Source organism: Anser anser (genome assembly GCF_964211835.1).
Source record: "Anser anser genome assembly, chromosome: 1".
NCBI lineage: Eukaryota > Metazoa > Chordata > Aves > Anseriformes > Anatidae > Anser > Anser anser.
The window spans coordinates 77,451,055-77,477,505 of NC_139720.1; the positions used below are offsets into that span (position 1 = coordinate 77,451,055).

At 39.3% G+C, this 26,451-nt stretch overlaps 2 protein-coding genes across 4 annotated transcripts in view; both read right to left on the reverse strand.

The window, feature by feature from the left end:
• The window catches only part of LOC310896856 (sulfotransferase 6B1-like), a 113,383-nt gene extending 102,644 nt beyond the window's left edge, over nt 1–10,739 (reverse strand). For both annotated transcript variants that reach the window (XR_014581872.1, XM_083829717.1), the window contains exon 1: nt 10,408–10,739. The gene's annotated coding sequence lies outside the window, so the exon portion shown is untranslated. The remainder of the gene's footprint in view (nt 1–10,407) is intronic.
• An 873-nt stretch (nt 10,740–11,612) lies between these two features.
• The window catches only part of ST8SIA1 (ST8 alpha-N-acetyl-neuraminide alpha-2,8-sialyltransferase 1), a 158,135-nt gene continuing 143,296 nt past the window's right edge, over nt 11,613–26,451 (reverse strand). For both annotated transcript variants that reach the window (XM_083829665.1, XM_083829664.1), the window contains one exon: nt 11,613–25,650. In XM_083829665.1, the coding sequence (XP_083685791.1) occupies nt 25,164–25,650 (487 nt within the window). In that variant the 3' untranslated portion in view covers nt 11,613–25,163. The remainder of the gene's footprint in view (nt 25,651–26,451) is intronic.

Consider the following 26,451-nt stretch of genomic DNA (forward strand, 5'->3'; position numbering starts at 1 on the left):
AAAATGTTTTGGGGAATGATCCATGGATTGCTCTATTTCCTAAACTGTGCCTGGCAACCATTTGGGAGGGCCCCAGCTGGTAAAGGCGCGGGATTGTACTGACAGCTTACTGGTATGAGTGATGAGGTTCCTATGTCTGGGAGCCAACCCAGGCACCATGGAGCTTACTAGCACAGAGGCAGCCATAAAGTCTTTGGCAAAGACAAACAGCAGATCATAACTCATCCTCATTTCTCCAGTGTGGGAATCCACTGAGGACAACCCAAAACACCAGGAGCCACTTTGTCATGCTACACTGAGACCCATCTCAACCTAATGAAATGAATCTCTTATTCTGGCATCCACTGCTACCATCAAGTCATTTCACAGCTGCCAAACAGCTCACATGTGTTTAGACAAAAAGCTTTTTGCATAGCCCTGTAAGTGTTATACAAACTTCCCACTGGCATTCAGATGTCAGCCAGTGTCAATGGCTGTGGATAATGGTTACATTAACCAGTTATGTGGGATTTGCCCTCTGAGACCCATGCATTTAGTAAAGTACTAACTCTTGCAGAATGATGTAAGAGCTCTGTAGAGGATATCTGTTTTTTGTTTTGTTTTTCAGGAAAACAAAACAAAACATCACCCCCAAAGCCAGCTGTTTTTTTTCTTCTGCTTTTTAGTGATTTTGGAAGCATCATTTATTTGAGAGCTCTAGTGGAAGAACCAGTCCAAGAGCATTCTTAAAAAGAGTAAAACAGATATCTGCTGAAAACCAGGTCCCAGAAAAGCCCCAGGCTGAATTTGGAAGCTGCGCAGAACTTAGTTAAACCACTACTGGATCCTTCTGAAAACCCAGACTTTAATTTTTGTTGTTAAAAAAAAAAAAAAAAGGTTAAGATCATGTATTTACTACTCAGCTTCTCACATCTGAAAAAGGATAAGTTAAGAGAGAGTAATAACTTTCAACTTTAAACTCCACTGATGATTTCTGTTTCATATGTGCTTCTCCAACTCTACTCTGATAGTAACTGAGTACATTTAAATCTTACTCTGGAAGTCTGTCTCTGAAGGTTAAATGTATACTAATGTTTAAAAAATAATAATCTGAACATAACATCAATATTAAGTGCCTACAAGGATATGTATAATTCCTAGAAATTTTAACAGAAATATAAATGAGAAACAAGATCTTTCAATATATGTTTCTTGGCAGTTCCATTTCTGTTCTTTACAAATCAAACTGAAGTAGAGTTTCTAATTCTCTTGCCTTTAGATTTTTCGTGAACTGAGCTTGAACTCAACTTACATTTTTATTAATCTTGTGTAATTTTTCCAGAAATCCTGCTACTCTTTAAATCCAAACCATCTGTCCACAAGTTGCTTTAGCACAGAAGTGAACTTTTGCCTTTGCACATCGGTTTTATATGGTTCACGATCAATCTGAAATCAGAAGTATCTTGTTCTTATTCTGTTTCATTAATTGCATGGCAAAAAGCTTATGAACTATTGGAAATGGATTAAAATATGAACTCATTCCTTCTAATTGTGTTATACCTTGAGACAGACTTCAACCATCATACTTCTTAATGAGAAGCAGAAGAAAACATTACCCTAGCAAGTTATGAAATAGCAAATGCCCTGCTCCGTAAGAAATGTGCAAAAAGAGGTCCACCTTTTCCTCCACACAAGGAACATATCCAGTTTTTCTTCCTGAAGTTTTGTTTGGTGAAACTTTTAGTTTTAACTGGATTCAAGTTCAGCATTTTCAAGACAGAGACACATCTGAGAATATACACAAAATGCATTTTGGGGACAGGAACCAAGTGAGAGCCTTGAAAACCCAATCTTTTCAACACAGAAGGGAGACTGACACAGAATGTAGTTGGTCCTGTTTTAGCTCCTTAGTAAGTCTAAAGAATGTGTAAATGATAGCAGGACAATTTGTTAATACAATTAAAAAAAAAAAGTAAAAAAATTCAAACAAAAGGAAGAAGAAAAGAAGCAAAGATCTAAAGACCTTGCTTTAATTGCTTCCATATTGCCAGAGTATTGCTGATGGAATGAGTCGAACAAGAGGCTATCACTGTGCGTAGTGGGCCATTATTTCAACAGCAAAAAGATGAATTCTTTTCTGGCTTGAACCTGTACCAAGCAAAGATTACTTCAGTTCAGAAAATCAGCTATTTGAGACATGCAGAAAGAAAGAAAGAAAGAAAGAAAGAAAGAAAGAAAGAAAGAAAGAAAATAAAGATACAAAAATCATCCAGCTTCATATTCTGAACTGGCTGAATGCTTTATTATTAACAGCCTCTCTGTCTCATCTGCAGCACAGATACCTTCCCAAACCCTGCCTACATAAGCAAACCAATTTTACTACCAAATTTATGCTGGGGATTGTTTATTTAACCACCTCCATAAACTTTGTCTTCCTTAATCTCCAGATATTAACCTGCTGGCTCCAGAGACTATAAATTATTTCTCCAGTATGATCAAGTGATACCTTTGCAGCTGAGGGCTTTGCACCTTGCTTATGAGACTCTTCTTGAATTACATGGGAGAGATGGAAGAAACTACGTCTTTTCAAGTGGTCATAACCCTGGTCACAGAAGTTAGTCAAGTCTGTTATCATGCATAGTAAAGTGATGGTTCCTCCATGCACAGACAGGACACTTCCATGGCCAGGAAATCCCTTTTTCCTTGACCTCTTCGAGCCACCCCTCCTTACAGAGCTGCAGTCTCTTTGATGCAGCAGTAACAACAGTGAGAGTCAGTGACAACCTTCAACAGCAGACACGAGAGACAGCAATCTTTTCAAGGCTAACATTGTAATAAAAATATTACTGGCTCAACTCATTAACACACATTGAGACCACTGGGCCTTACCCAAGCTGGCTTCCCAAGCTATCTTTTGTGTATATAGCCTTTATTTGAAATGCTACGATCACTGGCATTGAAATGGGGGGAGCAGCAAGAAAAACTATCTGGTTTGGTGAAGGATCCCATGGCAGCACTGTAATTACTGTGCATGGGATTTCACCTGATTTGAAAGAAATTTTCATCAATACTTCCAGGCCCCGTCCTGGCTGCCTGTGACACCTCTGTCAGACATGCTGCTTTGGGGGTGTCCTGGCAGAGGACACACACTTGTTCAACGAGACACCACCCATGATACCATATGATAACTGTTTTTATTTACAAGGCTTCCTTCTGCCACTGTGCATAGAGTATTTTATATCAGCTATCCTGCTCTGTTCAATGGGTTTGTACTGCTGTCAGTAAATACTAGAGGTGGTCCGCCTGTGCCAGGCATTTGTGGAAAAAGTTGCATATTTGTTTCCACTTTCTAAATACATCTGCTCTGAGCTCTGCTTGGTGCCAGCATGGTTTGCAAAATTAAGCCCAGGGGATCTATGCACTCAGAACTGCACATGCTTTTATAAATATTAAGTTTTATGACAGGCTCATACAGCCGCTAATACCCATCTGGATTATGGATGGTTAACAATATTTGTCAGAAGCATGACATTGTCATCATCTACAAAAGCAACCTTTTAGTAGGATTGTTTTTCTGCACTCCTCTTTCTCTCCCCATTATTACACTGCACAGCACACTCTGGTACACGTGGGTTGTAGTCCTGACTCACTCAGGGCTGCTGCCACACAAGGTTACAGAGAGTTAGGGTGAAGAGGAGCAGCACACAGTGTAGCACAGACATAGTGCAGTGGTAAACCAGAAACTGTATTGCTTTTCTCTTTCACAACCATTTCTAGCACACCGTATACAGACAGGTGCCTGAAATGATTTTGGAGATTTTGCAGTGAGACATACAAACACAAAAGAGAATGAACTTCACTGTGAATGCTGAGGTGCAGCTGATTTCAGAGTCACTGGAGGAGCTCACAAGCATCAGGTGTCCTGGGCTTTCACAGCAATAGCAGCGGACTCTCAAGGGGCCTCAGGAGAAATCTCCAGACCCTCTGAGATGTACAGCACATTGGCAAGACAAGCAGAAACAGCACCATCACATGACTTTCCATCCTTTCCACAGCTGTGTGCCTCCAGCATCACTTTCATAGCTTTGAAGTAGTCTACTTCAATGGCTGTGATCAATAACACAACCATCAAATAAAGTCAGTTCAGCCCAGATCTGGCTATCTGATAACTTTACTTTGGGGATGGGATCACAACAGCTACTGGTGGTGCTTCTTGACAGCTAATACTTCAATATATTTCATTTCTACTGATAGCTATTGATTGGGAGAGATACAGTAAGACTACAAAAGTCAGCTGGAGTGTTGGTCCCAGTTACTATTAGGTGCTATTAAGAGGCACCTAATCTGTTGAGTGCCTGTGAAGAAGCTGAACTAAATTGTGTTTCTAAGCCCAGGATATAGTACCAGCTATTGTTACAAGATAAAATAAAGAGCAATATATTCTGAAAAATAAGTAAGGGCTGGGTTTCTTTTGGTGGCTAGGCTTTATTCTATTTGGAGGGAGAAGGGGGCAGATTTCCTCCCAGGGTGTCATGTTTAATTTTGGCAGTTTCTGGCATTCCCAGTGCTGCTTTTTATCAGAAGACCACACACCACTGAGACAAACATGAAGTGAGCTTTAAAATATAAGGCACTAATGTGTGCAAGAGGAGCACACTTAATGCTGATTTTGATACACTATGCTGTACAATGCTGAAAGTTCATCTGTACTTCTAATGGATAAGCTGCTTCAAGAAGTAGTAGAAGTGTCAAAGGAAGAAAATTAAAGGGACAAGAGCATCTCATGTTACACTATTATTATATTATGTAAGTATTATTAAACAATATTATTTGTATTTGAGTTTCACCTGAAGATTCTGTGTGAAGTTCTAACACTATAAGGCTAAATCTAGGAGAGGGGGAGCTGATGAGTCTGCTGAGCAGTTCTAAAGGAGGACAAACAGTCCAGAATGAAGATCAAAATTAGTCTTATCTGCTCTCACTTTCTTCACACCCTCATATGCTTGTGGCTGGTGTGCTCTCTCTTCTGTTTTAGTCTGAAGACCTGAGTACAGACTGTCAGAGCAGAGTGCATGCAGATAAAATACTGCTAAGCCTTAGTATGAATAATCAGATTTGATTCACAACCTACCTACAGCTGGGTACCTGTGTTTTATACAGTAACAGTCAGTGGATTACATTAAGCTAAGGTTACACATTTACCCCTGCTTTCTACTTATTATACCTCCCTCCCTAACAAGTATTCAAAATTACTAATATATGTCTGAGTAAATGCGCAAAGTTATATCCAAAAAGACTACATTCAAAGCACATTAAATCATGAAACCAAGCACTTCAGAATTAGAAAATACAAGAATTATGTTTGTCCATGTAACTTTACTCCTCAGCTCCTTCCACTTCCCTTGTGTCTATACTGAGTTGGATAATTTTTCCTTTTTTTTTTTTTTTTTCTAAACAGGAATCTCTGCTTTGTACACTGAATAAACAGTTACATATATATATTTATATATGTATGTATATGTGTAGTGCAGTTGCCCTGAGCTTTCTACAGTTCATACCATCAAAATACACACCGATGAAACAGTTTAACAGTTTTCTTCCTTCAGGCTACTTGTGTCATTTTCCCTGTAGCATCTGCCTTGGCGTGTCAAATATCTTTAATGCAGATCAGCCGTTTTAGCAGCACCCATGGGGATCTGGGTGGAAATAAGTGGGGAGCTGAGAGGATGTGCAGCCTGTGGCCAGAGCATGGGAAGTGAGTGGGAAGCGAGCAGTGAGCACAGAAAATGACAGGCAAACGGAGAACGAGCCCTCAACCACTGAGGCCCCAACCCCACAGAAACACAGAGGAAGCAGCATCTTTCCCCCAGTCCTAGCCACCCTCACGCACTGTCCTACCAGCACATACTGCCCATGGAGGAGGTACACACCTGTAAGCCACCTGATCATACTCCTCCGTGTCCAGCTTGAGCAAAAGAACAGTTAGGTTTGCAAAAGTTAGGTTTGCAAAAGGAAACAGCAAGGTCCCCTAGGCTGTTGAACAGACAGTTCATTGTCAGTCTTCAACAGACTGTTGAAGGAATAGCAGCAGTCCTATCACAGTTTGTTTCAACACTGGTAGGCCAAAATATCAAAAGAAGTCTCTTACACAAGTCCGCTGGAATGGAAAAGCGATTCGGGAAGGCATTCTGCCCTCCGCTGTAACACTATTAGTACAATATAGTTGCTCTGGTCTCCTGCAGTTCATGGAACACACTAGTCCTTCTCTTGGCAGTCCCATGTCACAGGAACAGAGCTTCACATCTTGCTGTAGCACCCTACATCCATAAAAGTTTTAGGTTTTTCCCTCTGGGACCTGCTTTGTCACACAATAATATTATTGCCAGCTCTACTGCTCACCGCGTAACACTGGTTGGAAGGGATATCTGGAGCTCAGTGCTATCTTCAAAGTTCAAGCAGGTTGCTCAGGCCTTGCCCGCTCACATTCTGGGTGAACATCTCCAAGGGTGGAAACCCCATAGCCTGCCTGGGCGCCTGGCCCTGTGTTGGACAATTGTCACAGTGATTTTTTTTTCTTATACCTAATAGCAGATTCCCTTTCTGCAACCTGTAGTTGCTGTCTTTCATCCTTTCGCTGTGTACTTTTGAGAGGCATCTAGCTGTCCTGCCCCTTGCTGTCCCAGCAGGAAGCTGAAGAGCACCATTAGCTGCCCCTACAGACTTCTCTTGCCCAGGATGAACAAAGCTGCCCCTGCTCTCTTTGGGTGTCCTGTGCTCCCACCCCACAGCCATGAATTCACTCCAATTTTTAAGTATCTGTTATACAAGGGGGTCCAGCGTTGGGCACAATACTCCAGAAGCAGACTCAAAATTGCCTCACATGGGAAAAATCCCCTCTCTCATCCTCCTTACCACACCATGAGGTTGGCATTCATCATTACAAGCACATGCTGTTGACTTAACATTCAACCTGCTGACCACAGGAGCTCAGGCCCTTTTGCTACAAAAGCTGTGCTCCAGTCTGCTGGAGTCTGTCCCACATGAAAAACTTTGCATTTGTGTTTTTTCTATGAGCCATAATGATAATTTTGCTGATGGCTGATATCTCTAACAATAATTCATCCAGACAGTTAATAATTCCAAGAGCTAAACCCCATTTGACGGGCCACATGTAATCTAAGCCAAAAGTGGTATGTCAATCCATGAACCTAAGGCCATACCACTGTCGCTCGCAATTTCCTTTTGTTGTCATGTTTTTGTCATTTGCCTGTTCCCAGACATGTCTAGTATGTCACCGAGGGTGGCTTTTCTCGTAGAGCATTTGTCAGTAGCCAGTGAGTGTTTGCAATGGCAATGGATAGTAGATTTGTTGACAGAGAACTTGAAGAAACCCAACTGAGAGCAAGGCATCTCATCTACATTAGATGGGTTTTTGGATTTTTTAATTTGCCTTTGCCAAAAATACATGTTCAACCTGTACCAGGCTTCAAATTAAAGCTTTTTTTAATTATATGAATTAAACAATTTTTGAGTGATCTGTATTCTAAAAGGAACTCTGGAAAATACATTAACCCAAGATAAAAATGCTCAGCTCTTGCATGGGATTGTAAAGGAGATTGTGATAGAACTGCTTTGAACTTTCTGTTGTCTTTCCCATGCATATTTTCAGAGTTTTATCTCTTTACTGGAAAGTGTTACATTCACGTGATTTTAAGTGTTTTGTTTTATTTTAAAATTCTTCTTTTTAAATTTAAACACCACACACACTGATGATGATTTGGCACACACTGTTGCGCTTTATTTTTAGTATTATGATAGATCATTTCTGAAGCAGTTGAATAGCTATTCCTCATGATCTATAATGTTTTTCTTGTAGTAAGCCTGCATAACACAGTAAAAGAATGTTGTATATCTTGTGAAAGTCCTCTATGGCTTACGAAACCTTTTTTGTATAATAACATGGCTATAGACTAATTTTAACAAGTACATATGTATCACCAATTTTAATCCAAAATAATGACTACAAATTTCCAAGAAATCTGTGTGTATATGCTGCTGACATTTATCTAGCATCTTTTTTGCAATACTGAATTTTCTTTGGTAGTATATACATGCTCTTGGCTATTCTTTTTTTAACATTTTGCAAGTTATCTACATTGCTGGTATTGATTTAAAAATCCTACTTTTTACACTTATTTCTGGGCACATAATAAAGGAAAAATACAAAGTGGATGAACTGACAGATCAAGAATTGAAAATACTACAGGGAGATTTTTGAGAACTGCATCAGGTTGGTTTGGTAAAGACTAAAACACATTACAGTCTGATTACTGTTAAATGCTACAAAATAAAAGTAGGCCTTAGCAGAGTAAACTAGAGTCAACAACTCCATCTCACAGTATCTTTCATGGTAAAGAAATTTAATCTTTCTCCTCTTTAGAAAATAAGCCCTGCAAATGTATTGATACAAAACAATTGTGTCTTTCTAAAATAATTTCTTTCCACAAACATCCAAATAGCAAATGTTTCAATTTTGATCTCTCTTTAGTCAGAAATCTACTTTTATCTTAAGCCTTCTCATAACAAAAGAGGATGTGCATAGAAATGAAACAGAACATTAACATTGACATTAACATTAAAACAAACAAAAACAACCAAAGAAGCAAACAAAACAACAAAAAAGACAAAAACTTAGTTTAAATTGATATCCTAGCAAAACTTGCAGATCTGACATTGCCGGGGGGAAAAAAAATAAATAAAAAGATGAGTAAGATGATTTGACAAACACTCAGATGAGTGGAAAGACACGTTTAATTTAATATCCAATGGATATTATTCTAATTCTTGCATCTCAAAAGTAAGAAGTAGAACCAGAAACAAACACAGGGAAGGGCAACAAAGATAATCAAGATTACTGGATGACATTCATTAAGAAAAACTAAATAGGCTAAGGAGTCTTAGTCTGGAAGAGGATTCAGGGCCTTTGGCTTGATAGATGGAGAAAAAGCTGCGGACGTGATGGAAATTTATCTACCACACTGAATGGGCAACACAGAGAAATGCTTTATGAAGTATCAGTTTAAACAACATGTTCATAACACAACCTGCTGTGGCTGTAGTACACTTGAAATATTCCCTAACCAGCTACAGCAAAACAAAGTCATGGTGACTTGTGACAAGCACTCAACCATATTCAGTTTTCAAGAGTCCAGTTCTCTCTTCTAGCATTTTTCAAAATATGTTAAAAATATTTTAACTTAACATCTGTGAGACTGGGAAGAATTTGTCCTTGTTGACAGACAGCAGCCATTTGACATAATGAGGTTAAACACTATGAGGGTATAAGCAGGCAATTTGTATCAAAAATCACTAAAGAACTCTTTCCTAAGTCCCATGTGAATGTCTTCTCCTGAAAAACTTTATTTGAAGTTGTTATATACAAAACACCTTTCTGGTCATTAGGAAGATAACATATTCCATGCATCATCTACTACCTGATGGAGGCTAAAATCTCTTCATTACTGAACAAACTTGAACAAATGTGCTCCAGCCAGCTGGTAGCTCCCTGTGCAAAAGTCTGATGTAACAACTTCCTATATCTTCTGAACAGAGTTAGAGTTAGGCAGAATCACACCAGATGGGAACATCTTTAACCTGCATTAATATCATAATACCTACACTTTAGTTCTCACTGACAGATGGTCTTTTCATTCTGGAGTGTATTTTGTACTAGACATCTAGATCAAGTAATAGAAACTGCATAACACTTCCACTAAAATGCCATGAAGAGGTGAACTGGGAACGTATGTAAAGGAAACAGACACTCAGAAGTCAAAGTCCTTAAAGAACTCCCTCACCTAGCTGTTCCAATCTGGAAATGTGAAATTGGGCTGGACTTCTGGGCATAAGAGATGTAAGATACCAAGAAAGCTTCCTGAATTCGGCAAACTTGTCTTGTAGCAGCTACAATCTTCTCTATGACATTCAAGCATCTCCTATTATAGCCTGATGGAGGGAGTCTGAGGTACTGTTACTGTAGTCATTTTGCCTTTCCACAGAACTTTTTCATACAAGGAATGAAAATGGGGTTATCAAGGTTAAAGGGCTAGGAAGAAGAGACACAGGTCTGAAAAAATAGCTTTGTCACTGGTATAGATAAGGTATGATTCCATTCTGGAAGGAAAACAAAACAAAGAAAAACAAACAATCAAAAAAAATGGAAAAAAAAGGAAAAGAAAAAAAAATCAGTAGCTGCAAGATAAAGCTTTCAAGTAACACTTCACCAGCTGAAAGGGAAATGTAGCTTCAGGAACTGGAGGTTTGACCTAGATTTCCCACTGTCCAAGACAGTATTGCAAATGTGTACTAAACAAGCAAGTAAACAACAGAGAGCCCTTATGCAGAAGCTGCCACCCACTGACAACTCACCTGGCTGAAGTCTTCGGACAAAAGAAGATGTCATCTTTTGAGCCCCTGTTGACATTTGTCCCTCATCGTAACAGGCAGTCTCTCTACATGGGGAGAAATCTAGTGATTGACCTAGAGAGAGATGGCATATTCTGAAAACAGAGAAATACTAAATGAGAGAAGTGAAGAACTCTTACTTACTGGGTATGAAAATGCATTTAGGGAAAGGAAGTAAAAGTGCTACATAGTCGAGGTAAGTTATAGCATTATGTGAGGATTTCTAATATAACCATAGTCACTGGGACTCCTTCCAACTGGAAGTTGAATTGTTTCTCATACAACTTCAGTTAGCTTTTTTTTTTTTTTTTTGAAATAGAACTATCATAGCTAATAAACAGCTAAAGGCAAAGTAGCTTTTGTCTTCTCATCTTCTCTTAGCAAAGACCACCTTTTCTACGGATAATTCTTGCTATAAAATGAAGATAAAGAGATGCTCAATTGATTGTATCTACCTGAATGAGAAACCCTACTCCAGCTGTCCCTGGAATGGTCCAGACCATTTCATCATTTATCCTCCATTGGTTTTAAAGGAGGGGTGCAAATGAGACAGGGCATTTTTGTAATCTCAAAAGGATCTTGAAGTCAAACTCTACCTACCTCAAAGAGGCTGGTGCACAGAAAATTTGTACTTGGAGAATCTGGCTTGAAAATCTAAAGACATCTAAACTTGGTCAATTAGATGTACAGATATCTAGAATCACTATTTGCTTGTTGAAATATAGTAAAAATATCTTATGCAAGTATTAGACTGAGTATGGGGACATCTAGTCCAAGCAAGTGGGGTTCAGTTACACTGATTTGAGTGTAGAATGGGAATCTCTTTGACAAAATGGCTCTAATCTACTTAGGATTTCGATGTGAGCCCAAAGCTGTTTCTGGGGGTTGTTCTGAGAAAGTAAAAAGTTTAGCCCCAGGTTAATTCTCAGACACACTACAAATAAAGTTGTCTTTCACTAACTAAGCTAAAAAGAGAAGGAACTGAGTAAACAGAATGACCAACATGGCAGAAATTTCAGATGAGGACAAGGGACGTAAATCTTGATGTGACAATAGACTATACAGGAAAAAATAAAGAGGAGGAGGAAATGACCTTCATTGTTTAGAAATACTGAATTAGAGAATGTGGAAAAGAAGAATAAAAAGAAGTCCCACGAGTAATATTTTCATTTCTTAAAATTGAGATATTTATTTGTTAAGATAAGTAAATCCAAATTATAAATAGCATAACATTTACCTTTGAAAAGTTCCATCAAAATTAAACAAAACAATGAGCTTGTCCCTTCTGATCATGCTCATTAAGACTCTTCAGCTATGAAAAAAGGCATGAACTACTATAAAATTGAGATTTGTTTCTGTCTGCTAGCATGAATATTATAAATAAGATTTCCTTATAAAAATCACATGAGATGCTTGTGGTATATTTTGTAAAATGCGACTAGAAAAAGACAACAAGGTACTGTTAATAAATAATACATTCAATAACAAAGCAATCTTTGCTATTGAGAGACATCTAAACATATCGGGGTACAGTCACTATGAAACCACCTGAAAAAAGAGACATTCTTCAAAGGAGCATTGCACACTACTTGAAAATGAACAGATTCTATTGACATAATAGAAAATACATTATTGCCAGGCAAAGAAATTCAACCCCTTAGTCCTTGTAACAGTGTTAGCCATCAGCAAACATTTGCTACATTGGAGAGAATTAGATTGATACCCTAATCACAAGACTCTAAACAGCAACACACTTTGTGATGTTTAAAACACGCAACACAAGTACCTTTGCCCCTGAGCGTGCCAAAATGATGGTGATTCAAAGAGATGTTTACCCAAGTGCCCACATCATTTTGACACAACATCCAGCCTGTAAAGCTTACATACATATTAAATGATACAATAAATGTTACATGTCAGTCACTGGAGGTAAAACAAATCCATGGAATTACACAACCTCAGAGGCATAATGGTTTGCTTATCCACTTTAAAACCATCTCAAGACATTGAACTACCACATCACCATCACATTTTTCAATAAAGTGGGCAAGATAAGAAGGAATGCAAATCAAAATACTAGCATAACGCAAGGGCAAAAATCACCAGCTAACACTGAAGTCCCACATCACATTGCTCCTTTATAAGTGATGTCATCAATAGCTGATGCCAGTCTTGTGCGAGAGAACAAAATCTGCACTTATGCCTAGTTCCTAAAAGACAGGAGACACCTTGTCTGTCCTCCCTGTGCTCCTGTACACCAGCATTAGTGTAATTGCCACAGACTGATCCCAAGTCAACTTGTGTCAACCAAACACTGAGCTCCTGCCAAATGTGTGAGTGGTGTTTCAAATTAAGCTCTGTTTCACCACTGATTCAAGTGCCACATACTTGAGCAGTCCACCAGAAGGAAGGCTAGCCCTGGGCAAACAAGCCTCCCTCATAACCAGCCTTGCAAGTAGGGTCAGATATAAAGCAGGAGGTCTGAGATGCACGGATGCTGTAACAGGGAAGGTGAGAGTAGGGACCTTGCAGCTACATGGGGAGGCAAGCAGAAGCCTATCAAGCTGTGCTTTCTCTGCTGCTCTCATTCAAATAACCTACTTTGTTCCCAAAGCAAAACACTAGCGGCTCCCTAGGCCCCAGAGGCTGCAGCAGGCACCCTAAGCCCCTGTGACCAGGCAAGTATTTCAAGACTGCAGCAAACCAGTCACTTATTTCTTGGCCTGGCAACAAATGTCAGAACTCTGCAGGCAGGAGACACGTGATATGGCATCATTAGTGAGCCCCGGTGATGTCCCAGCCAATGCATCCCTGCCAGCCCAAGCCTGAGAAGTGTGATCTGATGGAAGTACAGATACTCCCTTACAATGCTAACAGGAAGCATATCTGATCTTAGGAAGAGAGCTACTCCTCTTTTGAGTTTGTTTATTACCATTGTAATGGTAAAGCTTACATTACCAGAATCTGAGTCTGGTCATGAAAAAGGAGATAGACCAAAGAGAATACAGTTGTCTATAAATTTCTAGAAATATCTTCTCCTTTCCATTTACACATCTCTTTTCAGCGTTTTCACAACACAGAGCTCATACTAATAATCCACCTCATGGACGCAACATTAAAAGAAAAACACATGCAGTCTTTTACATTCATCAGCATCCACATGCTACATTTCACAGTTCATTATCAAAGTCAATGTCCCACTCTAGAAAAATATCACAGCGAGGCACCTTTAATTTCCTTTCTATCTTTCTACGTTTGCTTTTCCCTTGAGCTTTCAGAAATAGCCAGATGGAACCAGCACTGGCACAGGTTAAAGCAAGGTGTGTTTTATAAATTGGAAACACAACAGCTTACAAGCCCTGAAAGTTACATGTGAAGGCAGATTTTCTGTGTCATCTTGAACTGCCAGAGCTGGAGAAGATGTAAACGACTCTACAATATTTCATTTGCTAACTTAGATACCCAAATTTGTCCTTGAATACATTTTTTTAAATGTAGATTTCTAAATGAGGAGACATATCTACCCTACACTTGGAGTGCAAAATAAGAGCTCACAGCAAACTGTTTGCACATTCAAACTTCTTGACCTCAACCTGTACGGGGCTAAAGCATGGCATGTAAATGCTTTGCACCATCTTCCCTTCCACAACAAAGGAAGAAGGGTAGCAATTTGGTTACCATAGCAGTTGCACATGAAGTTTCTTCTGTTGTTAAGGGAGCCCAGACACTTGCTGGCTTGTCCCTCGGCATACTCAGAAGGCCACAGCTCAGGTCCCAGGGCAGGATGAGGATTTGCTTGGCCAAGGGCTGGTCCCCAACGCCTGGCTCTGGTGATGAGCTGCTCATACCAGCCATCAGCCCCTAGCACTACCTCAACCTCTGCTTGACACAAGGTGCAGCCCCAGCAGCACTCCTGAGCTTTGCCCAAAGCCCCTAGGGGGTCACAAGCCAGGAGTCAGCCCCCCAGCATGGCTGTTGAAGTGCAAGCAAGGCAAGACCCAGGCAGCATTATTAATGCCTTGCTTTCTGACCCAATCACTCAAGAAAAGTGCTAAACTCCATTTAAAATGCAGAGTACTAGTAACTCCCGAGAGGAACAGAAATCTTACAAAGTGCAATTCCTGTACATTACACTCGGTAATAATTTCGGTATTGGATACACAGAAAGCATAGACTAATTCCCAGGTGAAAAAAATATGCAAGTGCTCTCTCAGATGATAGATGTGCATTCTTCTTATTTAGAGATAGGACATTACATTGTGTGTTTGATACACACTTCTCATGAGAATCTGCAAGACAGTCAGAGATTAAAAAAACAAACAAACAAACAGGTCAATGAATACATGTACCAAAAACACAAAGACAACTAGACATGCTGATTTCAGTCGCTTATGTCCTTGTCTAATCTAGTAACTGTTGTGAGACATACAATGAAAATAAAAAACATTTTCACACCTCAGTAGTAACAGGCCAATATTATGAAGGTTTATTAAAGAATCCTTGTTTTGTATTGAGGTCAAAATTTGGAAATGAGTTTGTATTTTACTGATGCCTGATTTGACTATGGATGCACAAAGATTAATGCAAAAATTCAAGATCTGACTGCAGGCAATTTAAGCTGAAACCTGGACAATTACAGGCAGACTGAAATAAATAAATAAGAAAGACGATTTCTTCCCTGCAAAACTTATCAGAAAATAAAAACTGCACTGGAATAGCAGAAGGAAAAAGATCATATCATTGCATCATCAAAGTCTAAAAAAATTATTTGACAATGAGTGGAAGCATTAGCAGCCTTCAGATCCACCACAGACTATAAATTACCGGAGGATATCTAATTCTCAGATACAGTCACTCAATGGTGAGGTTTCACACTGAAGCAAAACCCTTTTTTTCATTTTCATCCAGCTCACACAATATACTTGGCAGACTGAGCAACTCATGCATCACTTCTATGCAACTTACAGAAACAGTTTCTCATATAGGACATGACTAAGATCACGATTTGATTTCAGACTGTGATAACTTAGTGCAGCAGATGTTTGAAATGCAGTAAAATATTTGCCTTACAACAACAACCAAGGAATAGCAGAAAACACTCATGGTCTGCATTTGTGGGGAAAAAAAAAACAAAAACAAAAAACAGTAGCTTACAGAATAGGTACCTTTAACTAGGCAGCATAACCTGGCACCGCTTCAAAACAGCTTTATTTAAAATTTTCATAGGATGAATTCCCTCAGGTTTGAGAACAGACAGATGATTAAAATCTATGCAATTCTATTGATTTGACTGGAGTTGGAGTGGTAGAAGAGAATGGAGAATTTGGCTTATAAATTAGGGTCTGGGCAGAGAGAAGAAAACCTGTTTTTCTCATTAAAATTCATGAGTTTTCACTTTCTTACAAGCTATGCATTACCTGAAGGTAATGTCCTTCTTGCACCTACTAACCATGAGGTTGGATTTTAACCTGGAAGCATAAATTCAGTCAAAGAAAAATCTCTGCTTGCTTGCTTGCCTTAGTGTTCAAAAGATATAAACCTTTGTATTTTATAAAATGTTTTTTTTGTTTGTTTGTTTTACATTACTTTCCGAATGTAAGTTAACTAACTCTTAGAACATCTCTCAGTGAGCTAAATGTAATCTCCGTTCACCTGAGAGAGCAACCACAGCAGGAAGAAAGATATCAAACACTCTGAGAGAAGTAGCACCAGAAATAAGAAAGGCTGTTTTACTTTCTAGTTAATACAGTAATTAGTACTAGAAAGACATGAAATGCTGCATACAAGCTTAGTCACATTCAACATTATTAAACCTAAAATGTTCTGTTTCTGTGTTGTGTTTTTAGATTTAGTGCCTAGAGGAAAGTTCACTGCAGTCAATAAACAGAGCAGAGGAAATCTGAAACAACTTGTGGACTTGGCAGGTTTCCTCCCCAGTACCACAAGAACTGAGGAAATGAAAAGTGAGAGAATAAAGTCATAATATCTGTTAATAACTTTAGGTCTCAATTCATCAAAGCATTGAAATATAAGCTTGTATCTCCTTCTCTTCACCACAGAGACTGCTTTTTTTCTTGTTTATCTCAGTTCTGATCTTCATCTAGTTCTTTAGACACCACTACTAAATGGCAGCACATAGACAGTAACAGACTTCAGAAGACCTGAACCACTCTCCTGAGTTGTTTTCTCTTTTTTTTCTTGACTTGAGTAGCAAAGCTGGAAGTGCTGAATAGCTTGAAAACCACTTGGTCAGTTACTGATGCATTATAGCGAAAAAAATTTAAAAGGGGGGGGGGGGGGAAGGGGGGCTTTTTCATATACAAATGTGTGATTTTTTTTTTCAATAAATTATTTAAAAGTAATTCTTAAATATACTCAGCAGTGTTTGAGTTATAAACTTCAGCCTATTATCTGTTTTGTTTTATATTTGTCTGTTTTTAATACAAGGTGAGGAGCATGAACAAACCAAAAGTCTCCTATTTCTGCCTGCACAGGGAAGAATTTTTGAAAATGCTTATGGGGTAGTAATTTCAAGAGCACTGAATGCTGACCTAATTCAATATTGGCTCAATGGAGATTTCATTATTCATATAAATAAAAACAGTGTTTTTTGGAAGTCCTTGCCCTATGCATCATCAGATGTTCACCCTTCACTATCCTCCTCACATATATAAGTCTCATACTCAGATAGAACCGCTTTAATATACTGATAGTGCAACAGTATCTTATAACCACAGAAGACTTGTTTCAAGTCACTTCAATGTTCATTTTAGTTTCCAGCACATTCAAAGCCCAGTCCTTTAAAGCTGATCAACATATGATCTTCAGAATTGAAGTCCACACTTGAGGAGCCCTCACAGAACTGACAAAAGACACTCAGGATAGAGGAGACGCTGAGCAGGCAGAGCTGCAACTAACATCTTTTTTTCTTGCCAGTGCCACACACTCCATACCATCTGCTGAAACTGCAATTCAAGAGGCAGCACTCAACACGCATGTTTGCAGGAGCCCTGCCAGACTACTCCAAAACAGCTTTATCCTATAAAGTGGACGTCTTCTGTCAGATTTGCTGAGCACACTAAATGCTATGAGTATTTAAAAGGAAAACCTGCACTCTTGAAAAAAAAAAAAAAAAGGGGGGGGAGCATTTATTTTCAATGTAGGGATAAATAAAGCTATCAAGCATTTTCTACAAATATATATATATACACACATATGCAGAGAAGAAAAAGAAGATGAGCTTATAGCACTCTTGCAGCACAGTGAGATCCTGCTCTTGAGATCTCCAAGAGACTCAAATCTGGGTCTCAGTCCTCCAGATGACATTTTTACAATCAAAATCTCCGTTCCTCTGTGCATCTGCTTTTAGTGAAATGTTTCCTTTACTATAAAGGTAATCAAACAAAAACAAAGCTTCTCATAGAATATGTAGATTTCCTAGCTTCTTGTTAAGAATTTAGTTTAAAATACATCATGCCTCCGTAATTGCCCCTTCCAATAAGCAGAAAATGAGGCAACTCATCTTTGCTATGGGCCCCACCTGAGCAAAACAATTCATTGAATGTACAACTAGAAATCACCATGAACTATTCAAAAGATACTTTCATGTTTTATTGAACAGAGGCTTATTCATAAACCCAGAGAACAATTATTTGTGGTGCTGCTTTCTTAAGCAGCTTTGGATTCACTCACAACAGTTTTATCTAGTCTAAAAGAAACTTGAAAGGTGAAGACACCAAACAACACGGCAAATTCTAGGTGGTTTGTGTGCTACTGTTTAATTTGCCTTAGAGGAACCAAAATAGGGTAAATATTCATCTCAACAAAATGCTGACCAACTCAACAGCAGCAGGGAGTACCTGGGGATTATGTTAAGATGCTGTTTTAATAGGAACTTCTGAGACTTGCCAGGGATCAAAAGTGTTTCGGGGTGAGAAGCAGGCTGGTTTCCAGATGGATCCTTTCCAGCAAGCCCAGCACTTCTGGCTGTGAAGAAGAAGAACGGTAACCTTGCAGTCCTCTAGGACCTGCTCTGCAATGGCACTTGCTGAATTGCATCCACAGTAGATCCAAATGGAGCCGCTCCAGTGACTGCCCAGCACCAGCCGCAGGCAGCAGTCCATGCTGTCCTGACCATACCTGCCGACTCACACAGGTGAGGACTACTTGCTGAACACCGCTGGCTGCTGAACTCAACGCTCAGCTGAACTCCTCAGGCCAGGCTGGTCTCATCTGTGCAGGCTGTGGGGAGCAGGTCTCTGCTTCCCATCAGTAGACGCCCAACAAAGCCACAGCAATATACGCTTATAAGTGAACTGTGTGGCACTGGCAAAAAAAAATCCTTATGTCTTGCCTTTCACCACTTAGCCTTACAAACACAGTTGGGGTGTTTTCACAATCCTATGGAGACCTCAGTAAATGCAGCCCATGTTCAGGAAAAGCATGAATCACCACCTGGAGGTGCCCATCTCTCTCCTGACTGCAGAGAACCCACGCAACCATTTTCAATTAAGAACTTTTTTTTTTTTTAACCTCTTTTTTTTACAGCTGAAAAGACAGAGCGAGATTCATTTTTAAGTCTATGCACTAAGCTAAAGAGGCTGAATACATTAGGGCTCAGCCTGTTGTAATAAAAAAATGAAGGAAATGAATAATCTGGTAGGAATAAGTAACTGTTTAACTTCTCGTTGCTGCCAAGGAAATATCAGCTAGGGAGAATAGGTTATGTCTCCTATTGGGTATTTATATTTCCTTTAGAAAAATGAGTTTGCTGATATTTAACAAACAGGCCACTAGGTCTAATTGTTCTGTTCAAAAACTACTAAACAGTCAAACACATGATAAATTCCAAATGACAAATTCTGGGAATTCACGGAACAGAAGTTATTCTACAATTGGTAAGAAAAACACAGCCTTCTTCCATTCTCTTTTTGTTCACCAGTGATAGAATTATCACCACCTAACAGAAGTCATATTTGCAATTTGCAGCTAACTCTCGTTGTCTCGATCACTTTTGAAGAAAACATGGTTCAAAATGACAAAGTATATTAGCTAACTTCATGGCTGATTTTTTTAATCACACTTCTAAGCCCAATGAGGATGGTCAGCAGGAAGGAGATGGCAAAGAGGTCCTTTAGGATGACCTGGGGCATAAATACAAGCCAAGATGATCCCAGATGGAGGTCTGAAGGGAACACATGATATTAGATGCAGATCCCATTACAGAGGTCACAGCACACCAGTGCAGCCACAGCCACCAGAACATCCCCTAAATAGCCACAGAGCAGGGGACTGGGCATTTCTGGACAAGGTTTGATGTTGTTGTTTTTTTAGTAAGAATCATCATCTAACAGAAATCTCACCGTATCCTTTCAAGGAGATGGTGACTTAGGATAATAGTCCATTATACTTTTGTTTCAAGGGGAATGGAAGGAGAGAGGAGAAAGATGGATTCTTTGCCATCATACTTCCATTGTATTTCCTTTTCTGTTTAATAATTTTCCCTATCTCATAGTAATAGCTGCCATCGCATTTTGCTTTGCTGCCATCCTGCAGAAAACCTTAGGTAGGTCATAGGTAGTCCATTTTTCACAGTCATTAACAAAACAAAGTGTTCTGAAGTTGCTTAGAACTGGGGATCTTTATCAAAAATTACTACAGTCCAATTTGTTACACCACTGATGTGATCTTCATTTTTTCCATCCTCATCATCCAGCTCTTCAGGAACTGCTTACACTTTGTATAACCTAGACTTGTTCCAACACTTACTAATCTGTCAGGCTAAAGAAGAGAACCAAAGCAGGCAGCAAATGGTGAGATAGCATTCACCTCCTTCACCGTCCTCATTTCTAGATCAAAAGTTTCCTCACTCCTATTCTCATTGTTAATGAGGGGATAGAGTGAGCCAAATATTAAACCAGTTCCATGAATATGTATGGAGGATTTTATGCAACTACCACAGTACAGAGATTCAGTTTAAAACAGCAGATTCTTTGCTTAGCTTCAGTTTCCACAAAGATGCAAACTCAGCAGTGAATATTACAACAGATGAGGGGAAATGGCCTCAAGTTGCACCAGGGGAGGTTTAGGTCAGATATTAGGAGAAATTTCTTTTCTCAAAGGGTTGTATAGCACTGCAACAGGCTGCCCAGGGAAGTGGTTGAGTTACCATCCCTGGAGGTCTTCAAGAAATGTGTAGATATAGAACTTAGTAGAGTGGTTTAGTGGTGGGCTTTAGTACTTGGTTAAAGGTTGGGCTAGATATCTTAAGAGGTCTTTTCCAGCCTGAACGATTCTATGATTCTGTGACACCACTCCGATGTCACAGGTGAAACAAACAGTGAAAGTATTTGAGTCAAAAAAAAAAAAAAGGCCAATATTTATATATTCTAGAGAAGTTAAGCTGTAACAAAGGCTTGGACCTTTGACTTTTGTAGTTGTTTCACCCCAAACTTGATAATTTTCATATCAGCAAAAATACAGAAATACAGCATTCACGAAGAAGAGTCCTTTAAATTTTAGAAAGGTCTGTGCAAAATTTATAAATATTTTTATTCTCATGACCACATATAATCATTTTCTATGATTTTAGTCTGCTGGATTATCTGTTTTAGAGTGAGCTTCAGAATATTCATAATAAACAGAAAGGAGGAGTTTTACATAGATTTAGAACAAGTTTATACATTGGCCTTATGTTACTCAAAAACATACATGTACCCAAAAAGATTATGCCTAGAGTGATTTCCGTGCCAAATATCCCCCATGCACAGTTCTTGTAAAGGGATTTAATTCATTCATCTTACAAACAGGTGGCAGTACTTCCTATGCAGAGCAATGATTCCAACATTTCTGTATCTTGGCACCTCTATGATAAAATTAATAACTAAGAACCTTAACAAATTGTTTGGCAAGCCCAAACTAGTTTTCATTGAAGATGAATTGCAGTAGCTTTTAACCTGGCACAGACTTGTGCAGCTCTAGCTACACTACCAGAGAAATTCAGCGGCTAGTAGTAGAAATAAAGGCGCTAGAGCGGGGAATTTCAACAACAAAATTAAGATTTCAATTCACTTCAAGGAAAATTCACTTGAAGGCAAGGCTGGATGGGGCCTTGGCCAACCTGATCTAGTGGGTGGCATCCCTCCCTGCCTATGGCAGGGGCGTTGGAGTTAGATGATCTTTAAGGTCCCTTCCTACCCAAGCCATTCTATGATTCTATGAAAATATAGCAACACAAGACTTAAGGGCCTATCAATCAATAGGAAAATGCCAGAAGAATATAATTACTCTGTCCAAAGTTTGCTATAATTGTAAGATGCTGATTTCTCTTCGTTTATGCCTATGTTAGCCTCCTGGGTCTGACTGCACCTGTGCTTGAACAGAAGTACAGTCTTATCCTGTGGTGTAGCCTTCCTCCCAAAATGGGATACTATTTCAATCCCTTACATGTAATTCCACATTTCATGTCAATGATCCTGTACACATGACCCACTTCTCCTAGACTTAAGCCAGGTAAGTCTCACCCTAAGCAACAGAAAGGGTGCAGTGCATTAACTCCAAGATTTTTGTCAGGCAGCTACTACTCTCACATTCCCAGATGTTTTCTCATTTTTGCTGTGACTGCTCTTGCCACAAAATGCTTACAGTACCCTCCTGTATCCCATTTTTACTTGTAGGGTAAAAGCCTACTTGCTGGCCAGTGTCTGCATGGATTGACAAATCAACCAACTAAAATAGGTATTTTTTGAGCTCACACTGTAGACTTGCTCTCAAAAGGGACATTTATTTTTGATTCTCTTCTTTCCTAAGTTGACAGTTTTCTGAAAGTTACAGAAAATTATTTATCCTTGAAGCCTTTACTTCCCTAATAAATAAGGTTGTCATTTTAAGATGCAGTTATATTCACTACAGGTAAATGCAAATACAGAGAGAATTATTGATTTCTGCAACACCAGCCACACTTACCACACACAGCTTGGGTCTCTTCTGTCTCCATGATTTTTTTAAACCTATCATCTTGCAAACCTCGGTATTGCAGACATCAAAAGAGACTCACAAAGACCACAGGCTACAGGTTCAGTCTGCTTCAGTCTTACAGAGACGGGGAATAAAACAGCCCCAGATACCCAGGGCACTGGCTGCACATAAACAATACAGATGTTATGAAATACTGCACTGAGTATGAAGTCATTCCTATGAAAATCCTCACTTCCTCTTCTTCTACTACTCAGATTATTTTCCCAGAACATAGGAAAAAAAGATTTCCAAAGTGCTGGATAACCATCAGAGAGGTTCGGAACTGAATTCCCAAGCACTGGTACAAATGCCAAACGATGACCAGCAGAGGGGCAGTTCTCACTACTCTCCTCATTCCCCTGCAACCCCAAGGAAATACCGTCATCCTTCTGAAGTGCCATCTTAAAACACCACATTTTGACAGTTGTTCTCACAGATAACATCTTTAAAGCACCAGGAAGTGCAACGCTTGATACATCTAATAAAAACCATATAGGCACCTGTTCTTCAAGAAAGGCAGCTCAGTAAAAATTTGCCAGTAAAGAAAATATTCTGCTTTCAAATCCTTTCTCGCTGAGTATCCACATTATAGATAAGATAAACATAACCCAAGTGAATGAATTATCAAATGATATTGGTCTGTTAACTGTACTTTTAAAAAAGCATAAGCAAAAGTGGACAGTAATAAAACGGGTTATAGAAGCACATTCAGATTTTATCAGAACAATCTCCAAAACCGCATTTAATCCAAACCTCCACTTTGCAGTTTAGAACTGCACTGTAATCCTGTGGAACAATGCCCACTATATGCTTGGAATATTCATATTTAGAAAGATTTTATTCTGAAACATTTAAAAAGCAAAACAGTAATTTTGTTTGTTTGTTTCAGTGTCCTACATAGTCAAATTATTCATATCTAAAGAAGAACCAAGGTTTTTGCTCTTTTTTTTTTTAATTATATCTATATAACTTGCAGCTGGTAGTCTACAAAGAGAGAGGTTGTTAACATATGATAGGACATATCCCCCAAAACACTAGCATTTTGGAGCTAAAACAGGTAGCAGAGGAAATTGTTGTGGAAACCTGATGACAGTTTTGTTGTTTCAACACTTTGACTAGAATTTCAGCTTCTAATGATAGAAGTAGAAGAAAGAGAACATTAGTTCGGATTTTAAAGTTAATGGTGATAACGTCTTGCAGCTGAAATCGCACTGTGGACTGAGCTGGTTTTCTCTTCTTGTCCTACAGTGCTAAACCAAAGCAAACAAACCAAAAGATTTCTCATTTACATGGCAATAGGATCATCCGCTGTCCAAGTAATACCCAAAAATAAAACAGTCCTTTAAGCGCTGCACTGACCGGAGCAGCCGGAGTGCAATGTGCACACTTATGTAACTCACTGATTGCGAAGAGAAAGGCAGCAGCATTACGTAAGTGCCTGCCTTTTCCTTGTGTGTTTCTTTTTTGTTTGTTTGTTTTTTGTTTTTTTCCTTGCTGGCTATGTATTTTTTCAGTGCTCCCAAAAGCTGTTTTATTTTTCAGACTCTGTTTAGCAAGACACAATCTTGCAAGAAAAGTACAAGTCTTTAAGGCTAATGTTACAATCCAAACAGAAGAGCTAGTTGCACAATGAGAAAGGATTTTCAAAGTTTCAGCTCATTTTAAATGACACATTCATTTCTGCAGTTTTTCTGCTATAAGCACACGGAGAACCTCATTCTGCATTCCACTAAACACCTCATATCCCCTTGATATTCAGTGAACATCTGGAGCCCAAATGAATACAGAATTAATCCCAAAGGCTGGACAGCAAAACAGGCCAGGAACAATCCCTGCTACAAAAGTCACTGTGGAAATCTTGCAGCAGGTCAACTGAAATCTGATTGCACTTCACCTCTGTTTTTGTAACACAAGTTTTATTTTCAAACCAATTTCCCTTAGTCAGCTCTTGCCCGTAGCATAGCATTAGCTTAGCTAAAAGTGCAATGACCTAAACTATCCTGATAAAGCCTACAACAGGGAGGTACATCCATTCTCAGTAGCAGGGCATTCCCAGGACATTTTTCTACCAGATTCTTGACACCCTTCACTCTCTGAAGTTTTTGGAGGAGTTGATGGTACTCAGCTCCTCTGGCTTTCACACCTTTCCCCTTTCTTCCACTGGAAAACAAAAATAAAATGGAAAAAGAAAGAAACAAAGAAATTTGACAACACACACACTTTCCTCTATAGCCACCCCTGCCCCCCACCCCACTCCACACACACAGAGGAAAATAAAGAAAAAAAAAAAAGGAAGTTGTATGAGGAGCCAGTCTGGAATGAAATGGATTTTTGTACAGACAGTCATATTTGGCACTGTCAGCAAAAGCTTGTGGGTGGCCCTGTTTCCCTCCGAGCCTTAATGCCCTTTTTACACTGGTCATTTAAAAATATCACCCAGAAAGTTCAGCTGTGTCGCTTATGACATTATTTTCACAATACTGCTGAATGGACTTGATGGAGAGATTTGTTTCCCCCCACCCCAGTTCCACAAAACACTATACAATAAGGACGTATTCCATTTGGCCTTCAAGTAGCATTTGTATGGTCCATGCAGATCTGTGATTATCTTCCCTTTAAAAAAAATCAACAGAAAAACAGAACTCTTTGTTGGAGAGCATGGAAATTAAAAACTATTGGATCTTCCAAACTGACTGCTACAATCCTTAGGCAGAAGACGGGACTAAAGGGTCCTCACATTGTTCTAGCTGCATTCTCAGTACACCACTTTTATGAAGGAACCAGAGCTGTAGAAATTCCTCCGGCATGGCATGAAATCCAGAATCAGGCAAGACATTGTCATAGTAATGATGGCTAATAAACTTCCCGTGCAGGTCCACTGAGAACGGCCAGAAGCCATAAATTGTTACTTCTTCACACAGACCAAGGGCGGCACTGACTAGGAAAAGTCCTGTGGAAAGCCGTTTGGCATGGATACCTTTGCTCTTCCAGAACTTGCCAATGTCACGCAGGAAATTGGGGTTGGCAAAAAGCACCGCCTGCTTGGCACCAAAGTCCTCCAGGGTGTAGTAGACACGTAGGGAGGGTCCTGTCCCTGTCTTCATCGAGAAGGCTGGCATGTAGATGTAGCTGTGATTATACACCTTCACGCTGTCCACAAATGCTTTTCGAGACCAAAGCAGATTCTGGAACCTGTAAAACAAGAGAGAAAAGCATGTTGATAACACAAAACTTTTTCTGCTTGTTTCAAAATCCAGCTACGAGCTGCTCTTCATACACAGATTTGTAGTTCATTGCACATCTTTCCTGAACCCAGAGAAGGTCCTGACAAAATTGAGTAATTTGTTTAGTCCAGAAACAGTATTTTATCAAGAATATAACCTTTCCTTGCCATATACTTCTGGACATACCAAGATGCACAAGACATCTGGCAGGAAACTGTAGACTGTGCACACACACCAAGGCCTTCACTGATGTTTGACACTAAATAAACCACCTTCAGTAAAATATTAAAGTACCCTGAATAGGCACCATTGGAAGTAACTGACAGAGTTGTCACCAGAGTGACAGGTAAAATCCAATACCTAAAGCACAAACTTGTTAAGTAACCAGAGCATTTGCTGTCCTGAGGTGCGGGCTATGCTGGAGAATACCTCTGCATGAGAAATTCACTATGATTCACCCTTGATTACCTGCTTCCTCTCCAGAATCCATGTACTCTTCAAAGCACAGGTAGGTCATGATACACGGGTTTGAATAGGATGCCAGACGACCACAACAAGCACCAGATAAAATTACAGCTGATGCAATTGCCAACAAAAAATACAGCTTCAACAGCATAGAAATGTCTCATGAACACCTCAGGTTCTTAGAAGTCTTTGCTCTGGCAGCAAACTCAAAATATTTGTAGTAAGTGAAAAAGGTTTTGTTGACATTTTCAAAGTGCAATATTTGGTCTCCAGATTTGCCACAAGTTCCTTCAGGTAGAATTAA